The 20,178-nt window shown below is 40.0% G+C and overlaps 1 protein-coding gene and 2 non-coding genes across 3 annotated transcripts; 2 read left to right on the forward strand and 1 right to left on the reverse strand.

The window, feature by feature from the left end:
• Positions 1 to 3,085: 3,085 nt before the first annotated feature.
• LOC138610049 (adhesion G protein-coupled receptor E3-like) lies at positions 3,086 to 12,526 on the forward strand. Its single transcript, XM_069682744.1, has 21 exons — positions 3,086 to 3,116; positions 3,543 to 3,578; positions 3,690 to 4,061; positions 4,191 to 4,322; positions 5,147 to 5,293; positions 5,403 to 5,531; positions 7,249 to 7,395; positions 7,498 to 7,535; positions 7,947 to 8,027; positions 8,249 to 8,278; positions 8,371 to 8,533; positions 8,627 to 8,740; positions 9,110 to 9,285; positions 9,383 to 9,595; positions 9,698 to 9,901; positions 10,037 to 10,278; positions 10,369 to 10,435; positions 11,423 to 11,514; positions 11,760 to 11,919; positions 12,058 to 12,123; positions 12,424 to 12,526. Exons 1-21 carry the CDS (start codon positions 3,086 to 3,088, stop codon positions 12,478 to 12,480), a joined length of 2,697 nt encoding a protein of 898 aa, XP_069538845.1. The 3' UTR covers positions 12,481 to 12,526.
• A 3,034-nt stretch (positions 12,527 to 15,560) lies between these two features.
• Positions 15,561 to 15,633, reverse strand: trnaa-agc (transfer RNA alanine (anticodon AGC)). The gene has a single exon. It is a non-coding gene; the product is annotated as a tRNA-Ala (tRNA).
• A 4,400-nt stretch (positions 15,634 to 20,033) lies between these two features.
• trnaa-agc (transfer RNA alanine (anticodon AGC)) lies at positions 20,034 to 20,106 on the forward strand. The gene has a single exon. It is a non-coding gene; the product is annotated as a tRNA-Ala (tRNA).
• Positions 20,107 to 20,178: the final 72 nt, after the last annotated feature.

Raw genomic sequence — 20,178 nt, forward strand, 5'->3', positions numbered from 1 at the left:
ATAAATAAATAAATAAAAATAATATTTCTAGCTCCGTCCACCAGTCAGTTTAGAACTGAAGAAGCCTTTGCAATGAGAGGTAAATTATCTTCAGGAACATTAAGTCCATTTGGCTTTTGGATTACATTTTGAATTACCTGCGACTTAGTGCCGACATGTAAAAAAAAAATGATGACAATTAAATGTTCAGATGTGTTCTGAGAGAGATATTTCACAGTTGAAAAAAACCCTTTAAAGTGCAGTGCCCTCAGGTGTAGGGGTTTGCCATATATTATTGTTAATCATTACACTAATGTTTTTCTAATGTTGAAAAAATAGCACATTAAGACATTACGCTTGTTGTGACAGGATGGCGTTTTACACATGTCCGAAAGTGAAACTAACACGTGAGCTTAATTTAGCAGATAGCTCCAAAAGAGGAAAAGCTTAGGTCATCTAGAAATGGTTCTAACTGTGAGAAGAGGTCATCCGATCTGTCTCATTCAGCTTAGGTGCCAACGATAATGATGTCAAAAGCTCACTTTATTTCATAATCATTTATTATCAAACAAACACTCTGACTTAGAGTTGTGTCAAAGTGTTTATCGTCTGTCTCATCAGGAAGTGACCTTCGAGGACTCTATGATTGACAATCTCAACAAGGCTGAGCACATCAGGAACTCCATCACATCTACACCCATAGACTCCTCCTCCACCTTGCAGACCCAAGACGGTTCAGGTTTTCAGTCTGACATAGAGTCATCGCGCCCCCTGGTGGAAGACGGTGGAACAGGGCAGCCAACAGGTAGGGACAAAAATTCAGCTTTAATGACCCCTTAGGTGATCAGTGGTGAGAGACAATGTAATACACAAAGCAGAAGGTAATCTGTGGGTGGTACTCTGATTAAATATAATACAGCCTCAGGCCCTGTGTATATACAAGGAGTCTCGTTCACCTTCATCACACTTTAAAAACATCATATTAAAACATCATATAATAAAAACTGTGATGCAGACTCGCAGCGCTGAGAAGGGGAGAGCACAGAGGGAGGGAGCGGGTGATCGTGGACTGAAGTGATGACGTGATATGAAACTTAGTTTGATCATGAAGCCTGACGCTCCTCTACGGCTCGTGTTTATCAGTGAAATGTATGAACTACACAGCAGACTGGAGTCTCTATTAACAGTGACAGACAGACAGAAAGATCCGTGTGATTGACACACAGATCCACGTTATTGAACGTCTACGTCCTCCCCGCACTGCGTTATTATAAACTGTGATGAACTGATTGCAGGTTACAGCTCTTGCTCCTGTCATTCACCACATGAGGAGAAGTAGTTTATACTTTTTAGTAACTGTGTGCAGAAATACGGACAGATTATGAGCTTATTGAGCCAGGTAGAGAGCATGAGAAACACACAGATCTGTGTCGATTACCATGGCAGCGATTGAAGCTTCGAAGCATTCGGGTCAGCCCTGAGCCGTCTTTAACACAAATGTGCGTGTCTCTCTCTCTCTCTCTGTTTCGTTGCAGAGCATGTGTGACTAGGTGGGACATTGCCCAGTGCCACTAGTTAATTGATCGCGGATGGCGTCGTTCTCTCGGATGGATTAAAAAAAATGCTAAAATGCGTAACCAAATCCACCTGGGCGGGCCTTAAGCTACCTGGGCAGGCTGCCCAAGTACAATCTATGTGTGGGAAACACTGCACTGAATTGTTCTTAATTAAAGTGTATCATGCATCGTATCGAAGCCCATACATCAAGATGTATATTGGATCGCTTTGACAGCGAGAGATGCACACCCCTTTCTATTATCATTAGTCAGTTATGGCATTCTACAGCCTTTTATTTCTGCACAGCAGACTGCTGCCACGAAGATCGACCGATACAGATTGTTTAACAGGAATGAAAATGTGAACAGTTTATTAACTTTGACAGTTCTGAAACAGAAAGCCTCGATCAGGTGCCATGATTCATGCAATCTTGTTCTTCGTGTCTCAGCTCAACATCAATGGAATACCTGGATACTTCTGATGGCCACAAAGATAACATAACATAACGTAACAACATAATTAGGCAATATCACACGAGCGGAAGTGTTGTTGTACTGAATATCAGCATTGCTTTGATTTGGTCATTTTCATTTATTAAGCAACCAGTGAAATAAGAGTCTGCTGTGTGATTCAGAGGTACCAGCTCTATCAATGTAGACATACGTGGTCTGCTGTAACGTTAATTAACAGTATTCTGAGCACCAGGCCGAGGCCCAGTTATGTTGTACTCTATATCAGCACTTATTCAATGCCTCTTGTCTAATCACATTACTTGATTACGGTTACATAACATAACATACTTTTACATAACAGAGAGAAAAGCACCTACAACAATAGCAATTTTCAGATGATGATATGAAAAGTACAGAGTTATAAAGCTTAAGTGTCTTTGTTGTGGTTACACAGGACTCTTGTTGGCTTGAAAAAATAGTTATTGTACACAATGGTGCATGTTTAGTAACACATCCTGAGGTACAATGAAATAATGCATGAGGTAAACTATGACCCTAAAGGTATCATCAGATATACGCTTGAGACTCTCAATTGCCTTTAAAGAACTACTCAGTATTGTTGATGATGATACTTTATAGTTTGTTTGGAAGATTGTTTGTTGGCGGCTGTGTCTCAGTGGTAGTCGGTCGTCTCTCAATCGGAAGATTGGAGCTTCCTGACTGCTACAGTCACATCGAAGTGTCCTTTGGCAACACGCTGAACCCCAAATTGCGTCCAGAGGCAGAGCCCTCGGGTATGACTGCATAGATCCTGATTGGAGAGTGGCACTTAGACCTTTTCCATCAATGTGCGATGTTTTCAGATTTTTCAGAGTTATGTAAATGTGCTAGTCAATGCTCTGCTCCCTCCTTGAGTCTCAATGTGAGTCGTGTTGAGCTGAAACGTTTCCATCGCATGTGAGCGAATTTGCATTGTTTTTTTGCATTGCAAGACCTTGCAAAACAGTTTTTGGATGATGTGCAAATTTCCCAAAAGGAACGTAGCTTAAACTGTGCTGATCGAGTGGGATCGTTTTGGTGGAGTGGGATCTGTCATGATGAACTGCTGTGCCTTTTCACTTCTTCTGGGTGAGTCAATTTAGGTTTTGTATAGTTAATAATGTGCGAAAACGAATAATTATGCTAATTAACTAGAGAACGTTAGAGAGTATATACTTTCACCTATTATAACCCCGCTACGGCTTCACAATTAAATATTAATGTCTACCTCTGGAATCACTTAAATGAGTATTTTGAACCATATTATGTTTTTATAATGTGCAAATATGTTGTTGAAATGATGTAGTTTTACTCAACTTTTAGAAATACACGTCTGTTTCTTTTCTTGCCACTGATAACATCAGCACCAGTTCAGCATCGAGCTAATTTCCAGTTTTCTCTGTAAATGTTACCACATTTTTAATTATATAATTTGTTTATTATGTGAAAATTTGTGTTGCTATTCAAATTCAATGGACGTATTATGTTGATGATTATTCTTTGTGTTCTTTTTAGGCGCTCTCTTCATCCCTGGCCACTGTTTTCCTGCTGGTATGAATCAAATTCACTTAAATATATCAAATACAGATTCTGCTTATGGGGAAAACAACTGTAATTTTGTTGAGTTATTACTGACATGCAGTCATTTTTTGTGTCATGCAGGTTCTTGTGATGGGTACACCAACATAACTGAACCATGGCGCAACCACTTATTTCCATCGTCTGCCTTTTCTGGCTTTCTAAAAAATGATGAACATCTTGTTGGGAAGTGGTTGCGCTTCACAGGGGTTGGTGGAGACAGAATCGCTTATCATTGCTTTCAAGTCAATAAAGCTCATGTCAAATATGAAATGTTCACCAATGCAAAACATCTAACATTTGAAACTGTCGCGCCCATAATAGATTGGGCATGGGGCACTAAGGGTGTATCTTGCCACCTTTTTTTCGTTGAAATGAAAGTTGCCTTCTGTCCTGGAGGATTCCATGTATACAAACCATCAAGTCATGAAAAAGGAAGTTTTGGTTATGCAACATGTAAGAAATAATATGTCATTACCATCATTTCCTTGATATTTTTCTACCATGTTTTGGTAACTGAAGTTTGAGAGACCTACTTTTTTCATTCCGCATGATCATAGTTTGTGTGTTTGTTTCTCTGTTTAGATCATTATAGATGTAACCAAGACTCCTGTGGACCACTTGCTAATTGCTCTACCTCAGGAGGCTGTGAATGTGTTTCTGGGTATGAATTCTCCACTGAACACCTTCCCACTCAAGATTCATATGGATGTGTTGGTAAGTGCATGTATGGATTAACTGAAATGTAGTAAATATCAAAGTCATTTATACTGTCTGTAATAAGTTTTTTTCCTGTGCGTGCTTGGGCTGCACGATATATTGTTTAAACATCACAATGGCAATGAGCAAATGTGAAATAGTTACATCACAAGACATGCAATGTCAAGCAAATTAACTCAAAGGTCATACTGGCTGGAAGCAACATGTAAACTTAACTTCAAAAAGAGTCTGATATCTGATAATAGGTTAGAAATGCAGCCCATCACTTTAACATACATCAAAAAGGCCAATGTGCATGCAGAGTCTGCGTGACACCTGCCTTAAACATGCATAGGTCATGTTGGCTGGATGATCAAGGTAGACCTTCAGTTGCATGATACACCTTGTCTAGGTGCAGGTTAACGCTCTGGTAACATAAACCATTCACAGAGTGGATGTGATGTAAAATATAAACTATAGGTGCCTCACCTGCAACTTACGTACATGTAGGCATGCGTGAATCATAGGCAGCACAAGGCGATGAGCTGTCATTTCAAAAAGTTACTGTCACACTCTTGAACATTGTTTGAAATAGTAGATCAATTAAAGTAATTCAAGTGCTGGGAGGAACGTCTCCAAATTTAGTTCAAATTAGATTCAGGTGGTCAATGTCACATGTCATCACATCTGCCACATTCTTGTGAACACAAGATAGTCACTCTATGGGAAACACTTATCAGTGTAAACTGTAAACTGCTATTTGACTGATCTGGGGATACATACAACTGCAGGAAAGTAATTTTATTTTTATTTATTTTTTACTTTGTTGCATCTCTTGGCAGACATTGATGAGTGTCAGACGGCGGCAGGAAGTTGTTATCCTCTATCCAAATGTACTAACACCATTGGATCATTCTTATGTGTCTGTGTGGATGGATACGGTGCAACAGATCCAGCATTACCACTTGGGACGGCCAACAATTGCATCGGTACTAATTAAAATGGAGTCTTTGTGACTGCAAATCTTATGCTGCAATGACATTATTTTATTGTTCAGGGTACTATACATGCTGAGACTCCTGTTGTTTCTCTTTATAGATCTTAATGAATGTCTTATTGATGACGTATGCGGTGATCACGGGACCTGTGCCAACAACCTTGGAAGTTACGTGTGTGAATGCCATAAAGGCTACCACAATGTGCCCGACCCTTCTTCTGTTTGCCAAGGTCTGTTTACAGTAATGTTCAACATCATAATCAAGACAAGTTCTTGCTTCATGTTTTCTTAACTGTATATCATTATCACACACTCACAATAGCAACAACAACCATAAAAAACACAGACTTACTTTAAGCAGGTCAGTTAATCACCCCCTACCAGCACTTATCAGGCTCCTTATTCTGGCAGAGAAACAGGTTCAGACTAAATTGATGATATAAAAACTATTTTTTATTTTTGTTTTTGTCGAGCTAATTTATTTTATTAGTGCAATTTCATTTTACCATTTATTTCTGTAAATACAACTATAACTACATTAAAATAATATATAAAATAAAACTTTATTTAGGACTTATCTACACAAAGTCACAAAGTGCTTTACAGAATACATAGAATAAAACAAAATTAAAATAAAGGCCGTTTAAAAGTGCTTCACAAAATACATAGGATAAAAAAACATGGGCAAGTTACAAAGTTATGAATAAGAACAAATTAAATAAATGACTGCAGCATATGAAATACCAATCAATCAAAGCCTTCCTATAAAAATATGTTTTAAGCAAATTGTTCAGCAACATTTTAAAACATTAAGTCAGTGCTAAAAGTTAATTGAGATTTGAAAATAGGACTGCATCATGTTCTGTGATGAGTAACTCATTTATGCAACGCACATTTAAGAAAAAAAGTCAACAAAAGCAAAAATAGGTAGCGTAACAAAAACCTATAGTATGTTTTTTTTACAAAAACCAAATAAATAAATGTAAATTAATGAAATATATGTTTGTCTGCATGCTACAACACTTGACAAAAAGCACTCATTTGCTTTTTGGAATGCTGAGCACATAACAAAAAAGCATATTAAATGATAATATCATAAATAAGGTGTTGCACTTGACAAAAAAACCTTTATTTAAATCTTGATTGGCTACTGAACATTACTATGTGTGCAGCTCTAATCACGAACTCCGGAGGACTAACTGTAATCATATCAGTCGGCAGAAAGTAGTCAGGTAAATTTGACGTTGGCCTGTTTACAGTGGGGAAAAAAGAAAAGAGACAAAAACAACTAAAGAAATGACCGAGAAATCGTCTCAACTGAAGACGGCACATGAAGCAGACGATAAATGAAACACGATTGTGATGCGGCAGTGTTTAAAGACAAGAAAATATCAACGGCCTTTGACAGTGATGAGGCGGAAAACCTCAATCAGGAGCTGTGGTGAAACGTGCAGACGTTCACTTCACTTTACCATCATTGGAAATGTTCAATCTAATGTGATAATCCTGGCTCATTTTAAGAAGGTTACATAGTTAACCGTTGCTATGGACTTTTTTTGCGGAAGATATAAAATCATTTTTAAATCAATAAAATAATTTCCAAATTAATATTTCAGGTCAAATAATGGATTTCTTGCGTAAATAGCCGTGTAATAAGAAAGACAAAAAACACTCGGGAACCTGCTCACCTGCTTTTTATTTACTATCTATTGTAAAGCACTTTGGTCCACCGAAAGGGTTGTTGTAAAGGGCTGTATAAATAAAGAACATTTACATTTACATTTACATTTACATATGTTCTTAACTTAGCTGTCCCACTGTTAAACATACAGACAAAGAAAACCCTCCCCTAGGGTTCAACTCAGGCACGTCAGGCTGCTGGGCTAGTAAAAATCTATAAATCCTGAGATATTTTATGTGTTTTACTGTGTGCTCTCTCCTTTACAGATATAGATGAGTGCACTGAGACACCTGGTATATGTGGCAAAGATACTGTGTGCACTAATGTAGAAGGGGCCTTCCATTGTTCTTGCCGTGAAGGATTCTACCCTTCAACTGGAATTGTGTGGATAGACGGTGTCTCATTTTGTCAAGGTGAGCTTTAGATGAAATATGTTCCAGTATATACAGTACACCTTGATGTGCAGGTTGACGGGGCATGTTTTTCTTCTCCTGTCTCCTTCACTGACTCGGCAGATCTTCAGGACGTTTTAGATGAGATAAAACCCCCAGAGGTAAATATTAAACAACCAACTCTGCAAACACTAACACAGATGATATTTACAGTGTATCACAAGAAGCAACGAGAACATGCGTGTGTGTTTCATGGTTCTGGTTAGAATCATATTAAGGTTTCATTTCTTCATATTGTGGACAGATGTAAGATACACACGAGAGAAGTAAGTTAGGCTGACAAACTACCCATGCCTCAGTATAATGACTTGGTAGTAGTGGCACTGTTGTGTGTTAGCCTTTAGTATGAATTTAGATGGGTATGCAGCTAGCATGTTCCATTCACCACACACACATGAACTCAACAACTGCACTTCTAATGTGAGGTGAAAATGTCACATAAATGTTAGTATAATACTATTCACTGCAAACTACATTCCAGCTTGTAAGACAAAGTTGTGTATTTACTGCAGGGTCAGACAAAAGAAAGAGCTTTTCTTGACAACTTGGAAAATGTTCTGAAAGAAAATGAAGGCATCATTTTACCAGTACAGGTGAGGAGAAAAATAAGAGTGGTGGGGCTCTCAAAAAAAAACGTATAAAATACAAATTGTATTTCTTTTCATGATAGATAATTGGCTGCAATAATATTAACCATTATATGTGGTTAGATGCTTGTTAACGTGTGCAAGGCTAGTTTTAACAGCCTCAGTTTTATGCATATAACTCTGTGGTTAACACTTAAACTTCTCCTTTCTTTGTGCTTTCTTGGCAGACTGTGATCAACTGCCTCTCTGCATCTATGGTATCGAATGTTCCTCAAATAACTCTTCTGTTACTGCAGTCTTTTTTTCCATCATCAGGCAGGTTAGTTATTAAAAAATGTAATTTTTGCAGGAAGTGTCAGATGTTGGACCAGGGGCCAAGTCAATCAAGGTGAGTAGTGAAGAAGACGGGGAGACTGGCAGTGTGATCCTGAGTATCTCGGACCTTTTAGTGTCTGCACTCATGGGGCCAGGTCACAACCAAACCCATATAACTGTGAGGAGTTCAACAGTGGGTAAGATGTGTTCATCATCATTGTACACATTTACTGCATGTTAACAGAGCGGATGACATAATGAAGCTGTTGTAATACTAATCTGTGTATTAGATTTAAGTCTTAAGACTATTTGGCCTGGAAGGAACAGTTCAGAGAACTCTACTCTCTCTGCAAACGGAAACACCATGGAGATCAACCTGGAAAGTCTGGCCCAAAAAAACAATGGTGAGAAAAAAGTCACAATGAAGTTTATTGCAGCTATCGAAGAATCATACCAGTACATTTTCCCATATCCGACAGATTAGAAATATTGCCAATTTGTCTTCCCACCTTTTGCAATGCAACTAGTTATCATTGATTTCACATTCGTTTATAACCTGCAAATCACCATGTCAAATGTATATGATCATTATGAGCAGATTAATACGATAGTTGTTCTACTTATAGTAGAGAAACTGAGCTTTTTCTGAGTCCTTAATATGTTTAACATTCACAAAATTAAGCCACATGCTCAGGGAAATGATGGGTTTGTGAAAGGGTAGCCATGGTATGGTTGTGTTGTGTTTTTAACCTTCACTTTATGGACATTTTCAGGTTCTGCAGCAGCTGCCTTCATGGTATTAAACGGGATGGAAAGTCTCCTTCGGCATGAATACTTTGAATCAGAAAACACGACAGAGATGTACTCTGATGTCATCACAGCAATCTTACCCTCAGTGAAGAACACCAACCTCACAGAGCCCGTCAACTTTACCATCCGTCACAAGAAGGTGCCGCTCAGTTTTTCTATTCATCTATTTTTTAGGAAACATACAGCTTGCTGTCTTCTGTTATATTTGAAAATCTAAAATGTTCTTGTTTCAACAGACGGTACCAGAATCTGGTTTGGTGACCTGTGTGTACTGGGAGGACAAAACGGAGGAGTCAGGAATAGGAGAAGGAAGGCAAACTGGAGGAGAGAAGAACAGGACGATGCGTTGGTCAATAGAGGGTTGTTGGGTTGCGTACACCAGTGAAAACTACACGGTGTGCAGCTGCTCTCATCTCTCCACATTTGCCCTCATCATGCAGATAGGGGAGGTATTAAAGATCTGTGTGTGGATGTGCATGTGCAGATATTTCAGGTTCCCACAGCAAAGGTCTGTTTGATTACAGTACATGTTTGCGTGTGTGTTCTCTCAGCCTCCACCAGAGAATGCTTTCCTCGAGTGGCTAAACCGAATTTGTGTGATTGTTGGACTTTTCTTCTTTGCTTTGGCCATCTTCACCTTCCTCTCGTGCAGCTGGAACCCCAAGATCAACAACACAGCCCGTCTTCACCTCTGCCTCAACCTCGCCTTGTCCCATCTGCTCATGCTGTGGAATGACAGATATACTGAACAGAAGGTAAAGATGCAGATTGTTGTTTTTCCTCCAATAACACCAAATGGGATCTCACACAGGTATCAGATGCTGCCCAACTGATGCTAAGCACTTTTTGCTGAGCGTGGTTTTTCAGATTCTCATCATGTGTCTCCACAGCTGGCTTGCACTGTCATGGCCGGCCTTCTCCACTTCTTAGTTGTTGCAAGTTTTGTGTGGATGCTGCTTGAGGCGCTGCAGCTCCACCTGTTGGTCCGTAGGCTCTCCAGGGTGCAGGTCATCCAGAGAGATGGCCTCCCCTGGCCGTTTCTCTACCTTACTGGCTATGGAGTTCCATTAGTGATTGTGGGTGTTTCTGCACTGGTATATTCTGATGGATATGGTGCTACTGAGGCTGACGTGTGAGTAACACATGCGTTTAATCACTTTCCTCCTTAAGTCTGATGTCTGCATCTCGGTTGAATTTATTTGTTTGTTTGACTCTGTTGCAGGTGTTGGCTCTCTAGACAGCGCAGTTTCAACTGGGCTTTAACAGGTCCTGTGATTGCTGTTCTTGGAGTGAGTACATAGTAACATTTTCACTCATTTATCTTACTGTTACCTGCCTGGATCTAACTGAAAAGCACACCAACTTTAAAATGAACTTGACAAAATCAGGGTTTTCCCCAGGTTTTCAGAGGGCTTAGGTGCTTTGAAGTTTGTAGGTAATTTAGTTTACAAGTTGTTACATTTTTAAATTAACCCATACTGCAATTTGTTGACGGTCCCTTAATCGTACACACAGCAAGACAGAGATTCGGCTTCATTCGTTCACTAGAATGTAAACTACAGCACCGATCGTGATAAACGTAGGTTCTATGTTGCTGTCCGTCATCAGCCGTTTCTGAATATGCCATCCTTGTGATTGTGTGCTGTTACGTTCAAAAGTTAATGACGTGAAAATCTGAATATCCAATATCCAACCAAATTTAGGCTACCTCACTGGTTCAGCTACTGACATGGATTTTGCAATGCCGTCATTACTGGGATAAACACATGTTTATGCACCCATATCAGTATGTGTGTCACCCGTCTGTAAACTGCAAACATGCGCCTGAGGGATGATCGAGGCAAGCGGGCAGTTACGCGAGGTGGCTGAGTGTGTGTATTCCCGTTATCAGCGGCACCTTGTCCCGGTGCTCATACCAACTCATAACAACTGAAAGTCTACCCCTTTTTGTTTCATGTAGAATGTGAGCGATTTGGCTTTCAAAGCATTGAGTTTTAGCAGACAGCACTGAACTACCTACTCGTGACAAAGGGAGGGATTGAAAAGAATTAAGTAAATGCAAAGGAGGTTGAATTTGCCTGGACGCTGCAAAATAATTTGACTAGAAACTGATGACTAGAGTAGCAATGCTTTTTTAGGCAAGGAGCTGTTAAATTCCTCTTTTGTGTGTGATTTGCCTTTAAGATTAGAGACAACAAAAGAAGTGCTGCATGTTCTTCTTTGCTAGTAATTTGCTGTTTTAACTCAGCACAGCCTCTCTGTATATCTTCTTTTAGCTTAATTGGATATTGTTCTGTGCTACTCTGTGGAGTCTGAGACCCACCTTGGCCAACATGAGAAGTGATGTTTCTCAGTCCAAAGACACCAGGTATGAACCACAAGTGTTTAAGATGGTCTCTGCAAAGAAATGATGACCCTGTACCGTAGATCAATACATCTCTACAGACTCTCCATTATGTTTGTTTGATGTATTTGATAGTGTCAAGCAGATACACAATTAGGTATTCTACCTTAAATGCTACACACTGTTAAATACATTCTGACAACTAATAGAGGAGGTGTTAACTTAATCCAAAGGTTAAGAATATGTTTTTTAAATTCTTTTTTTTACAGGGTGATAGTTTTCAAGATCCTGGCCCAGTTTGTCATACTGGGCTGTACCTGGATTCTGGGCCTGTACCAGACAAATCTTTTCTTTCAGGTCCTCTTCATAATTCTGAACTCCCAGCAAGGCACTTTCCTCTTCATCGTCCACTGTCTGCTCAACAAGGAGGTACACAAGGCTCTCTGACAGGCTTTTCATTCAGAGAGCACTGCTACTAATGATGACAGCAATTAAAACAGCCCTCGTTTTTTTATGGGAGCAGTAACGCATTACTCTAAGCAAGTTCTATTCCATTGTGTTTTCTAGGTTAGAGAAGAATACATGAAATGGCTGACCTGCTCTTTCCGTAAGTGCAGAGAAAAAGGATCTGCGGTAAGATTTAATGTGATAAGAATGCATGTCACAAGTAAGGTTTATAGCTATTTAAGTGTACCGTTGTTTTTTTAAGTATCTTTATAGCCTTCATATTGCTATCAAGTCTATAAGGACACTTAATACTATGCTGAACAGACAACACAACACACACACATGCTATTAAAACACATTCTGGGTCGTTCTAGGTGTGCCTGCATCTATTTTTGTTAAAAGGCACTAATTAAAAATCTTTGTGTGTGTGATCTGTTTGTAGTTTTCTTTCAAATATTTTGCACACTAAAAAATGTGTTTCAGCAGAACAATGCAACATCCGTCTCTGAGGACTTGGACGAGGCTGAAGAAAAAACAGGCTAATGATGATGAAGGGAGCCTCACAAACGAGAGACAGAAGATGGAAAAGAAAAATGGAAGCCTTTTAAAATTTTAACCATTATTCATTATATATGTTTTAATGTCCTCAATATTTCCTAATCAATAATTGTACATTATATGTCACATGTAATCATGTTAGATATAATCAGTGAAAAATAATCCAGTAATTTCCTTCAATGTGTGCATTAAAAAGTGTTTAAATAAAATATTGTGTATGTGTCTTCTTTCAAACACAGCAAGAAAAAAAAAAAGCCATTATCAATCAATCAATAAATAAATCAATATTCATTTATAGGGTAAATCATAACAAAAGTTATCTCAAGACACTTAACATAAAGAGCAGGTGTAGACTGTACTCATTGTGATATAATTTAGAAAGACCAAACATTGATCCACCATGACTTTGCAACAGCCACAAGAAAAACTTCCTTTAAACAGTCAGAAACCTCGAGCAGAACCAGACTTATTGGTGAAGAGTAATCGGTTGCGGCAGACCCTCAGAACCCTCAGGGATTCCCAATAAACAAAGGTTGTTTCTCCGCGACCTCCCCTCCAAATCTTCACACTTGTCTGCCAGTAATGTCACTTCTGTCTTGTGGAATGAAGTGAGGAGAGCTGGTCGCTAGGGTCGCTTGTTGCCAGTTCCAACTCTTGAATAGTTTCTCTGCGGTCAGGCACTTTCTGCAGAAGTGGTTCGGTGGCACTTTTCAACTCCATGCGTACCAACTGAATTTCAGTTCTTAAATTAGTTGCCAACAAGTCAATCCTGCCACATATGTCCCCCTTCAGAGCATCCAGCATTGACTGTAGAGCCTGCACATGGGGGACATATGACATATATGTACATATGGCACTATGGGCTCTTGAAGATGTGATGGTGCCTGACCATTAAGAGCTTTGTAATTTTAATTCTTTTAAAAAAGAATTTTAGAAGAAGGGAGTCAGAGCAGAGAAGGCGCAAGTTCTCCTTTCCAAGTTCTAGTCAGTAGCTGAAGAGTTTATAGAGTTTATTGAGAGCCGTGTAGTAATAGTGCATTGCAATAATCTAGCCAAGAAGTAAAGAAAGCGTGGGCTAGTTTTTTTTTTTTGCATTGTTTTGAGACAGGAGGTGCTGGATCTTTTCAAAGTTACATAGGAGAAAAAACAGGGTACAGCATGGACCTTTGTCAGTTCAGTCCAAACTTAACACTTTAAAGCACAATGAAAAGCAATAACATATGCAGAGGCAAAGTCTTCCCGTGTTTGAGAGCTATGAGTGCAAAGGCAACTCCAACCTAGATCTCAGGACAACCAGAAGCAACTGGTGTTTGGACCTGAATGACTTTAATAAAGAATGTTCTTTTCAAAAAGGTCGTCATAGTTTGAATGCGTGACTGCTATTTATTGTTAATCAATGACGGCCTGGGGAGGGAAACATGTCTGGTTGTTCTGTGAGTTTTTAAAAATGTTTTGCTTTTTCATCTTGTGGTTCATCTTTAGAGTTTTCAATATTCTGATTGTTGTTTCATGAAGTCTTTATATCTGTGTGTCTGTTTGTGTAGCTGAGGCTGATCTCCTGCAGTTGACCGATCAGACTGAAGCAGATGGTGTAGTGCCTGGGGAAACCAAAACAGACAAAAAGGTAACCAACACACGTACATTGTAAACAGTGACTCTCAGACGTGGGGGTATACAATTAATTTAAAAAAGAAGGGTAAGTGTATACAGCATTATTTTGTGTTTACAAGAAAATTCCACAGTAAACCTTTACTATTAAGCTACTCAGTACCAGAAATCATTTGGAGGCAACTCAGATGAGTGTATCAATATTTCTATCAACACAGCAGGAGGCGCTGTGTCGTCTCCTCGGTAAACTGTCTGTCCAGGAGCAGCTGAGAGATGCTGCAGATGAAACACAGAGACAGATCGACATCCAGATAGAAGACAGCAGGAAGACAGAGACAGAGAGAGAAGAGATGGAGAGGCAACTACTGACACTGGACGCCACAGATCCACAACATGTGAGTGTAACTCTGTTGGGAATACACAATTGCTGACACTGGACATCACAAGATGGGGTCTCTGATGGTCAAAAAACAGATTTTCAGCTGATTTGTCCATTAAATTTAGGTGAAGTTCATTTAATCAAGTTTATGCAAACAACTATTGCCTCCATTCTCCATCAGACTTTTAACCCTTTCCCCTCTCTGCTGTCTCAGAATGTGCTCTTGTGAGAAGAAGTGAGAAAAGTGTAAATAAAAGAAAAAACAATGAACATGATCTTACTCAGTTGATGACTTAAAGGTATAATAAGTAAGAATGTTTCTTGCTTTTTGCGCTAGCATGCTAACCACCGGTTAGCTTTGCACTAGCATGCTAACCGTTCGTTAGCTTGTCCTGCCCGGTTTAAGGCACCTACCTGTCCAACAGAAAGAGGGCCAACTCTGCATCGCTCTTTCACCATGTTTGCCGGTCTGAATGGGGCCTAGTTGCTAATTTGAAGCACTCCCACACTCACCTATACGCTTTGATTGGCTCAGGGAACCACGACAGCGCCCCTCCTGAAAACGTCCCGTGCAAAGTAAAACAACAGAATAGATGCAGAGGGAAGGGTCTCACAGGGGCAACAACTGTCAACAAGTCCAAAACAGTCTGTGATACATGTATGAAGAGACTCAGTGCTACTGAAGCACAAAACTCTAAATTGTCTTTTTCAGCTTTTTTCAGCTTTAGTTCTCCTGATGCACATATTGAACCCACTCATCCACACAGACACTCAGTATTGTACGTGCATATTCAAGTTACTACTTATGTTCTCGATGTGTACAGGCTATAGGTGTTAACACCAAACTGTGTCTTAACAGCCATTGACCTCCTTGTTTGAATAGTTGTTTTAAATATGTATGGTTCATACTCTCTGCGTTTTTATACAGAGATTGTACAATATCTCAGTAAAGAAGCCGTCTTTGTACCTTTTAAACAGAACTGCAAGGCAGAGTAGCTGCATAACAGTCCCGCGTTGAACAGCCTGTTTAGAAGGAGCCCCTCTTTCACTTCAGAAGGTGAAGAATAGAAAGGTTTAGTGGAGAATGCGGGCATCGATCCCGCTACCTCTCGCATGCTAAGCGAGCGCTCTACCATTTGAGCTAATTCCCCTCCCCTTCTTAGCTTGCCTCCAGTCTACTACCCCCTTCCTCTGCTCTTGACCCTCCACTGCTTTTCTACTAGTCCACACCACAGTCTACTTCCTCCCCTCCCCCTCCCTGCTCCTGTGTCTGCAAAGAGACTCCTGTTTCTGAAGCAGGGACAGAGCATGCACACAAACATACACATATACACAAAACAGTTACAATAAGTTACTGCATTTCCGGAGAACCTTTGTCTTTAGTGGAGAAACCAGATTACTGATTTGCTCGATGTATAACAGATTTTAAGTCACCTGTTTACATGTTTTCCAAAAACCTGTGTAACATAATTTACTGGAGAACGCTAAATCATTTTTGCATTTTTTATTTATTATTTCCTCCATGTTGTTGTTTTTTATTGTGCTGCATTTATTTAACAGCTGGAGTAACTTCTAACTCTACAGATTCACATTTAAATATGAAACCTGTGATTGTTTCACACAGTATGATGCGTTTTTATAACAACTCAACATCTCAACTGTTTAAGTTAAAAGAAGGAAAATATGCAGCTCAAATATGTACACAGACGATGAGAGGGGAGTGTTGTTTTCTCTTTACGTCCTCCTGCCAGTCAGTATTTTAAGAATTAGCAGTTGAAATGTTCTCTTTGCAGTCCTTGAGAGTTTCAGTCCAAATTTCTCCGGTTTATCCACCCTGACAAGAAAAAAACTCTTTACAAACTCTGATCGTTTCAAGTTATGTGATGTGAAAAGTTTGAAAAGGTAAAACATTGTCCAAAGAAGTTGTGTAAATGTTCCAAGTAACTACAGAAACAACAGCAGCAACAAGTTGTTGTCTCTTTAAGAACCCCGACCCCTCCCCGTTGGGGATCCCGACTCTAAAGGGCGGGGCTTTCAGTGCTTTACATCACTCCCATTGGACAGAAGATAAGCTGTCCCTCTACATCCTTATCTGTGATTGGCTGTGAGAAAGATTTCCTGTGTTGATTCAAAGGAAGGGGGAGAGAGGAGGATAAGTTTGTAACGGAGAGACAGAGGAGAAGATAACGGACAAATGTGAATAAGTTAAGGTTATGTAGAACAGGGAAGGAGGAGGTAGGATGTTGTTGTTAACTGTGAACTGTTAGAGTAAGAATAGGGGGAGGGGGAGGGAGGACATGAAGGATGTTACCCAGCAGCCCCGTGTGGTCTCTGGGGAGGAGGACTGTTAGACTGAACTGACTGCTGTGAGTACACAAACACTATCGGTGTCTAATCCAAACTAACTCTGAGCAGGTCGCAGTCTCTGCTGTGTTCACACTGTAGAGGGACCCAATGAAGTATCGCAAAGTACTAATAGATGTCAGTAAGCAGATTGAATCTGCTCGTTTTTTGAGTGGGCTGCAGATGGACAATGTTGTCCCACAATGCACTGCAAACAAAATAGAGGAGCTGCTCTCAGCAGGAGAACATCATCACTTCAGGACAGATGTCCAGACTATCCATAATTTGCACCATCATCAAAATCCTCATGTTCTTAATGTGTCCAGTACTGTTATCTTTTGACCAAATACTTAGAGAACTAACACATTTTCCATCAGCCTCAGCTGTATTTTTGTGTTTACTGCTAATTAGCTAACATAAAGCATGCTAACACAGTAAACATTAGTATGATAGCAATGTGGTTGTGAGCTTGTTAGCATACAGACAGCCTCCCAGAGCTGCTTGCATGGCTGGAGATTCTTTGTCTGGTTGTTTAAGAAGTTAAAGAGAAAAACAAACCAAATCTTTGATGGCTTCAACATGACTTTTGTTGTCTTGCTGACAGGGGTTGTTGCAACATCTTGAAGCATTAACAGTTCCCTGTTTGTCTGCACCATATTGTACAGAATGTAATTACAAAAGAAAGAAAAAAAAATGTCTGTAATCTTGTCGATGACACCACAGTAGGGATGCACGATATTAGATTTTTAGCCGATTACCGATACCGATATTTTTTTCCCGCACACTTAATTGCAGAGATCATCAACTCTCTTCTGTATTGGAATTAGCGTACAGTATAATGGTGATACTCTTATCACATTTGTTACAACGGTCGGGGTGACGGGTCTTGAGATGGTTAATCAAGTTTGTAGAGTTGAAAGACTTTGCCTTGGCTCCTCCTCGCATCAGCGAAGCTGAGCAGTCATTGCAAACAGCAGTTTTGCTATTTATTTCGGACACTTTGAAAAACTTCCACACCACGGACATTTTGGCTTCTAACTCTCTCATGCTGCAGGTAGACACACGTGACGTTATCACGCTGCGCCGCGCAGGTCTTCTTCGCGCCGGGGACATTGCGCCGAGGTCATTTAATCAAGTATGCATAAAAGAGGTGGAATTGCTCCCCGGTGTTTTTGTGATAGTTCATTTTTAAGCCGATATCGGCCGATACCGATAACGTGCCAATAATATCATGCATCCCTACACCACAGTGATTTGCAGGGGAAAAAAACTGCAGGTCATTCAGCCAGAAAGTTGAAAACTGAACTTGACGTCTTTTCATTGCAAACCAGCATCCAGCAAAGTGCTGCTTGTAAACAGTGTTTCTTCCTGCAACCAGCTGGGTAAACAAATTGACGTACAATAGATCTGTAGTGTGACTCATTGTCTGTCTTGAATCACAACATCCTGATATAGGAACCCCATGATATGACGTAAACACCTGGAAACCTGCTGGTAATTCTACATGCATGTGGCATATTGAAAAATATAGCTTCTTGTTAATAATATTGCAACATTTATATTTTTAGGCTTTATCTCTCCGCACTGTAAATATTTCAATTTGCTAATCTCCTTCAAATAACACTTTATAAATGTTTAAATAAACCCTTTAATGTTTACAATGTCACAATCACGCCAGCTTAATGAATTAAGTGGTACCTGCAATGTATGTGTACATTTAATCATTGTTGTTTAATAACATTAGCCTCTTTCTATTGGAGACATTTTAAATGTGCACGCAGAAAGAGGGAAATCAAAAGCCCATTTTACACATGCAATACACTCCTGAACCTGTTACCTTACACAGAGGAGAGAAACTTGTCAGGACATTACTCAGAGGAGCTGTATGTGACATTGCAAATGTTTGAATCAGTTGACTCTGACAGACAAGAACTAAAGTTACACAGGTTGTTAGAAAAGCTGTCTATACAGGGAGCAGTTATCTGATTGCTCTGGGCACAAACTTATTTCGGAAGTATGGCATACTTTTTTAAATTCCATTGGGTCTTGTGTGTTTAAGTGTGTCTGTGTTTGTGTGTGTGGTTGACACGTATACCTCTTTCCCACCGGAATTAGTCAACGCTGACGCAGGCTTTTCAGATGCTCTTTGTCTCTTTGTCTTTTTGTCCCATTGCCAGTGGAGTATCCTGCTTTCGGTCTCTTTTCTGCTGTGTCACCGTCTGACGTCACAAACGCGCCGGAGACAGGGTTAGTAAACAGTGAAGAGTGGTTATGTTTTAATTGTATCTACTATTCATTCGGGCTGTTTGTCAAACTCGGCGCCGGCAAATTTGAAACGATGTTCGAGCGCCGCTCGGACGGAGACGGGCGGAATTTGTAGCTGAGATGACGAGGAGTCGCAGAGTTACTGACGGAGCGTAGCATCTCGCCGGAAAGGGGGCGGAGATTAGCGTGTCGACACAGGTTTTGTGTTCCCATCAATGCCGATCGGAGCCGAGGCGATAATTACCCGGGTCGACTGAAGAGTCTTTTGTCCCGGGTCTGAATGCCGATTGTAGCCTTTCCCACAAAGCAAAAGAGTTAGTGGGTTTTTTGACCAGTGGGAAGGGGCTTTAAAGTTAAAGTCCCGCATTCAAAAGCTTAATTGTAAAAGTTTGTAAGTATTATCAGTGAAATGCACTGAAAGTATAAAAAGTAAAAGTATTGATAGTGCAGTAAAATGGTCCTTGTCATCGTATTACTATTAAAGATATGATTCTTTGGATTGATATTACAGCTGAATGTGTGTGTTGCATTTTACTGTCAATGTTTAATGTGCTATTTTTAACTACTCTATAATGTGTCGGCTAGTTTTCTTGACAGCAATGCTTCATATGCTTTCAGATCATCATATGTTCGTAGTGTCTCTGTCCTGTAGGAATCACATATCTCTGAGATGTCGACTCAATCAGCCGACTTTAAAAAGCCGACCGTATCCTGGTTACCTGTGCTTTAAGTGACCACAAATAAAGAGTAATGTTTAAACACTGAGCCGTAGAGGTCCTCTCCTTGCTTAAGAAGGAGGAGTCTCTTTACACATACAGGAGCACTGAGGAGAGGAGAGGAGAGGAGAGGAGAGCAGAGCAGAGCAGAGCAGAGGAGAGGAGAGCAGAGGGAGGGGGTGGACTTTGGAGTCGTGTTGAAGGAGCAGTGAAGGCACTGAGTGGGAGGGGAATTAGCTCAAATGGTAGAGCGCTCGCTTAGCATGCGAGAGGTAGCGGGATCGATGCCCGCATTCTCCACAATACTTTTAACCCTTCCTTGACTCTACTATGAAGGACAAAAAATGACATAAGCATAAATAAATAAATAAA

This window comes from Semicossyphus pulcher, unplaced genomic scaffold (genome assembly GCF_022749685.1).
Source record: "Semicossyphus pulcher isolate SPU_LCO1_2020_fin unplaced genomic scaffold, fSemPul1.0.p SCAF_6, whole genome shotgun sequence".
Lineage (NCBI taxonomy): Eukaryota > Metazoa > Chordata > Actinopteri > Labriformes > Labridae > Semicossyphus > Semicossyphus pulcher.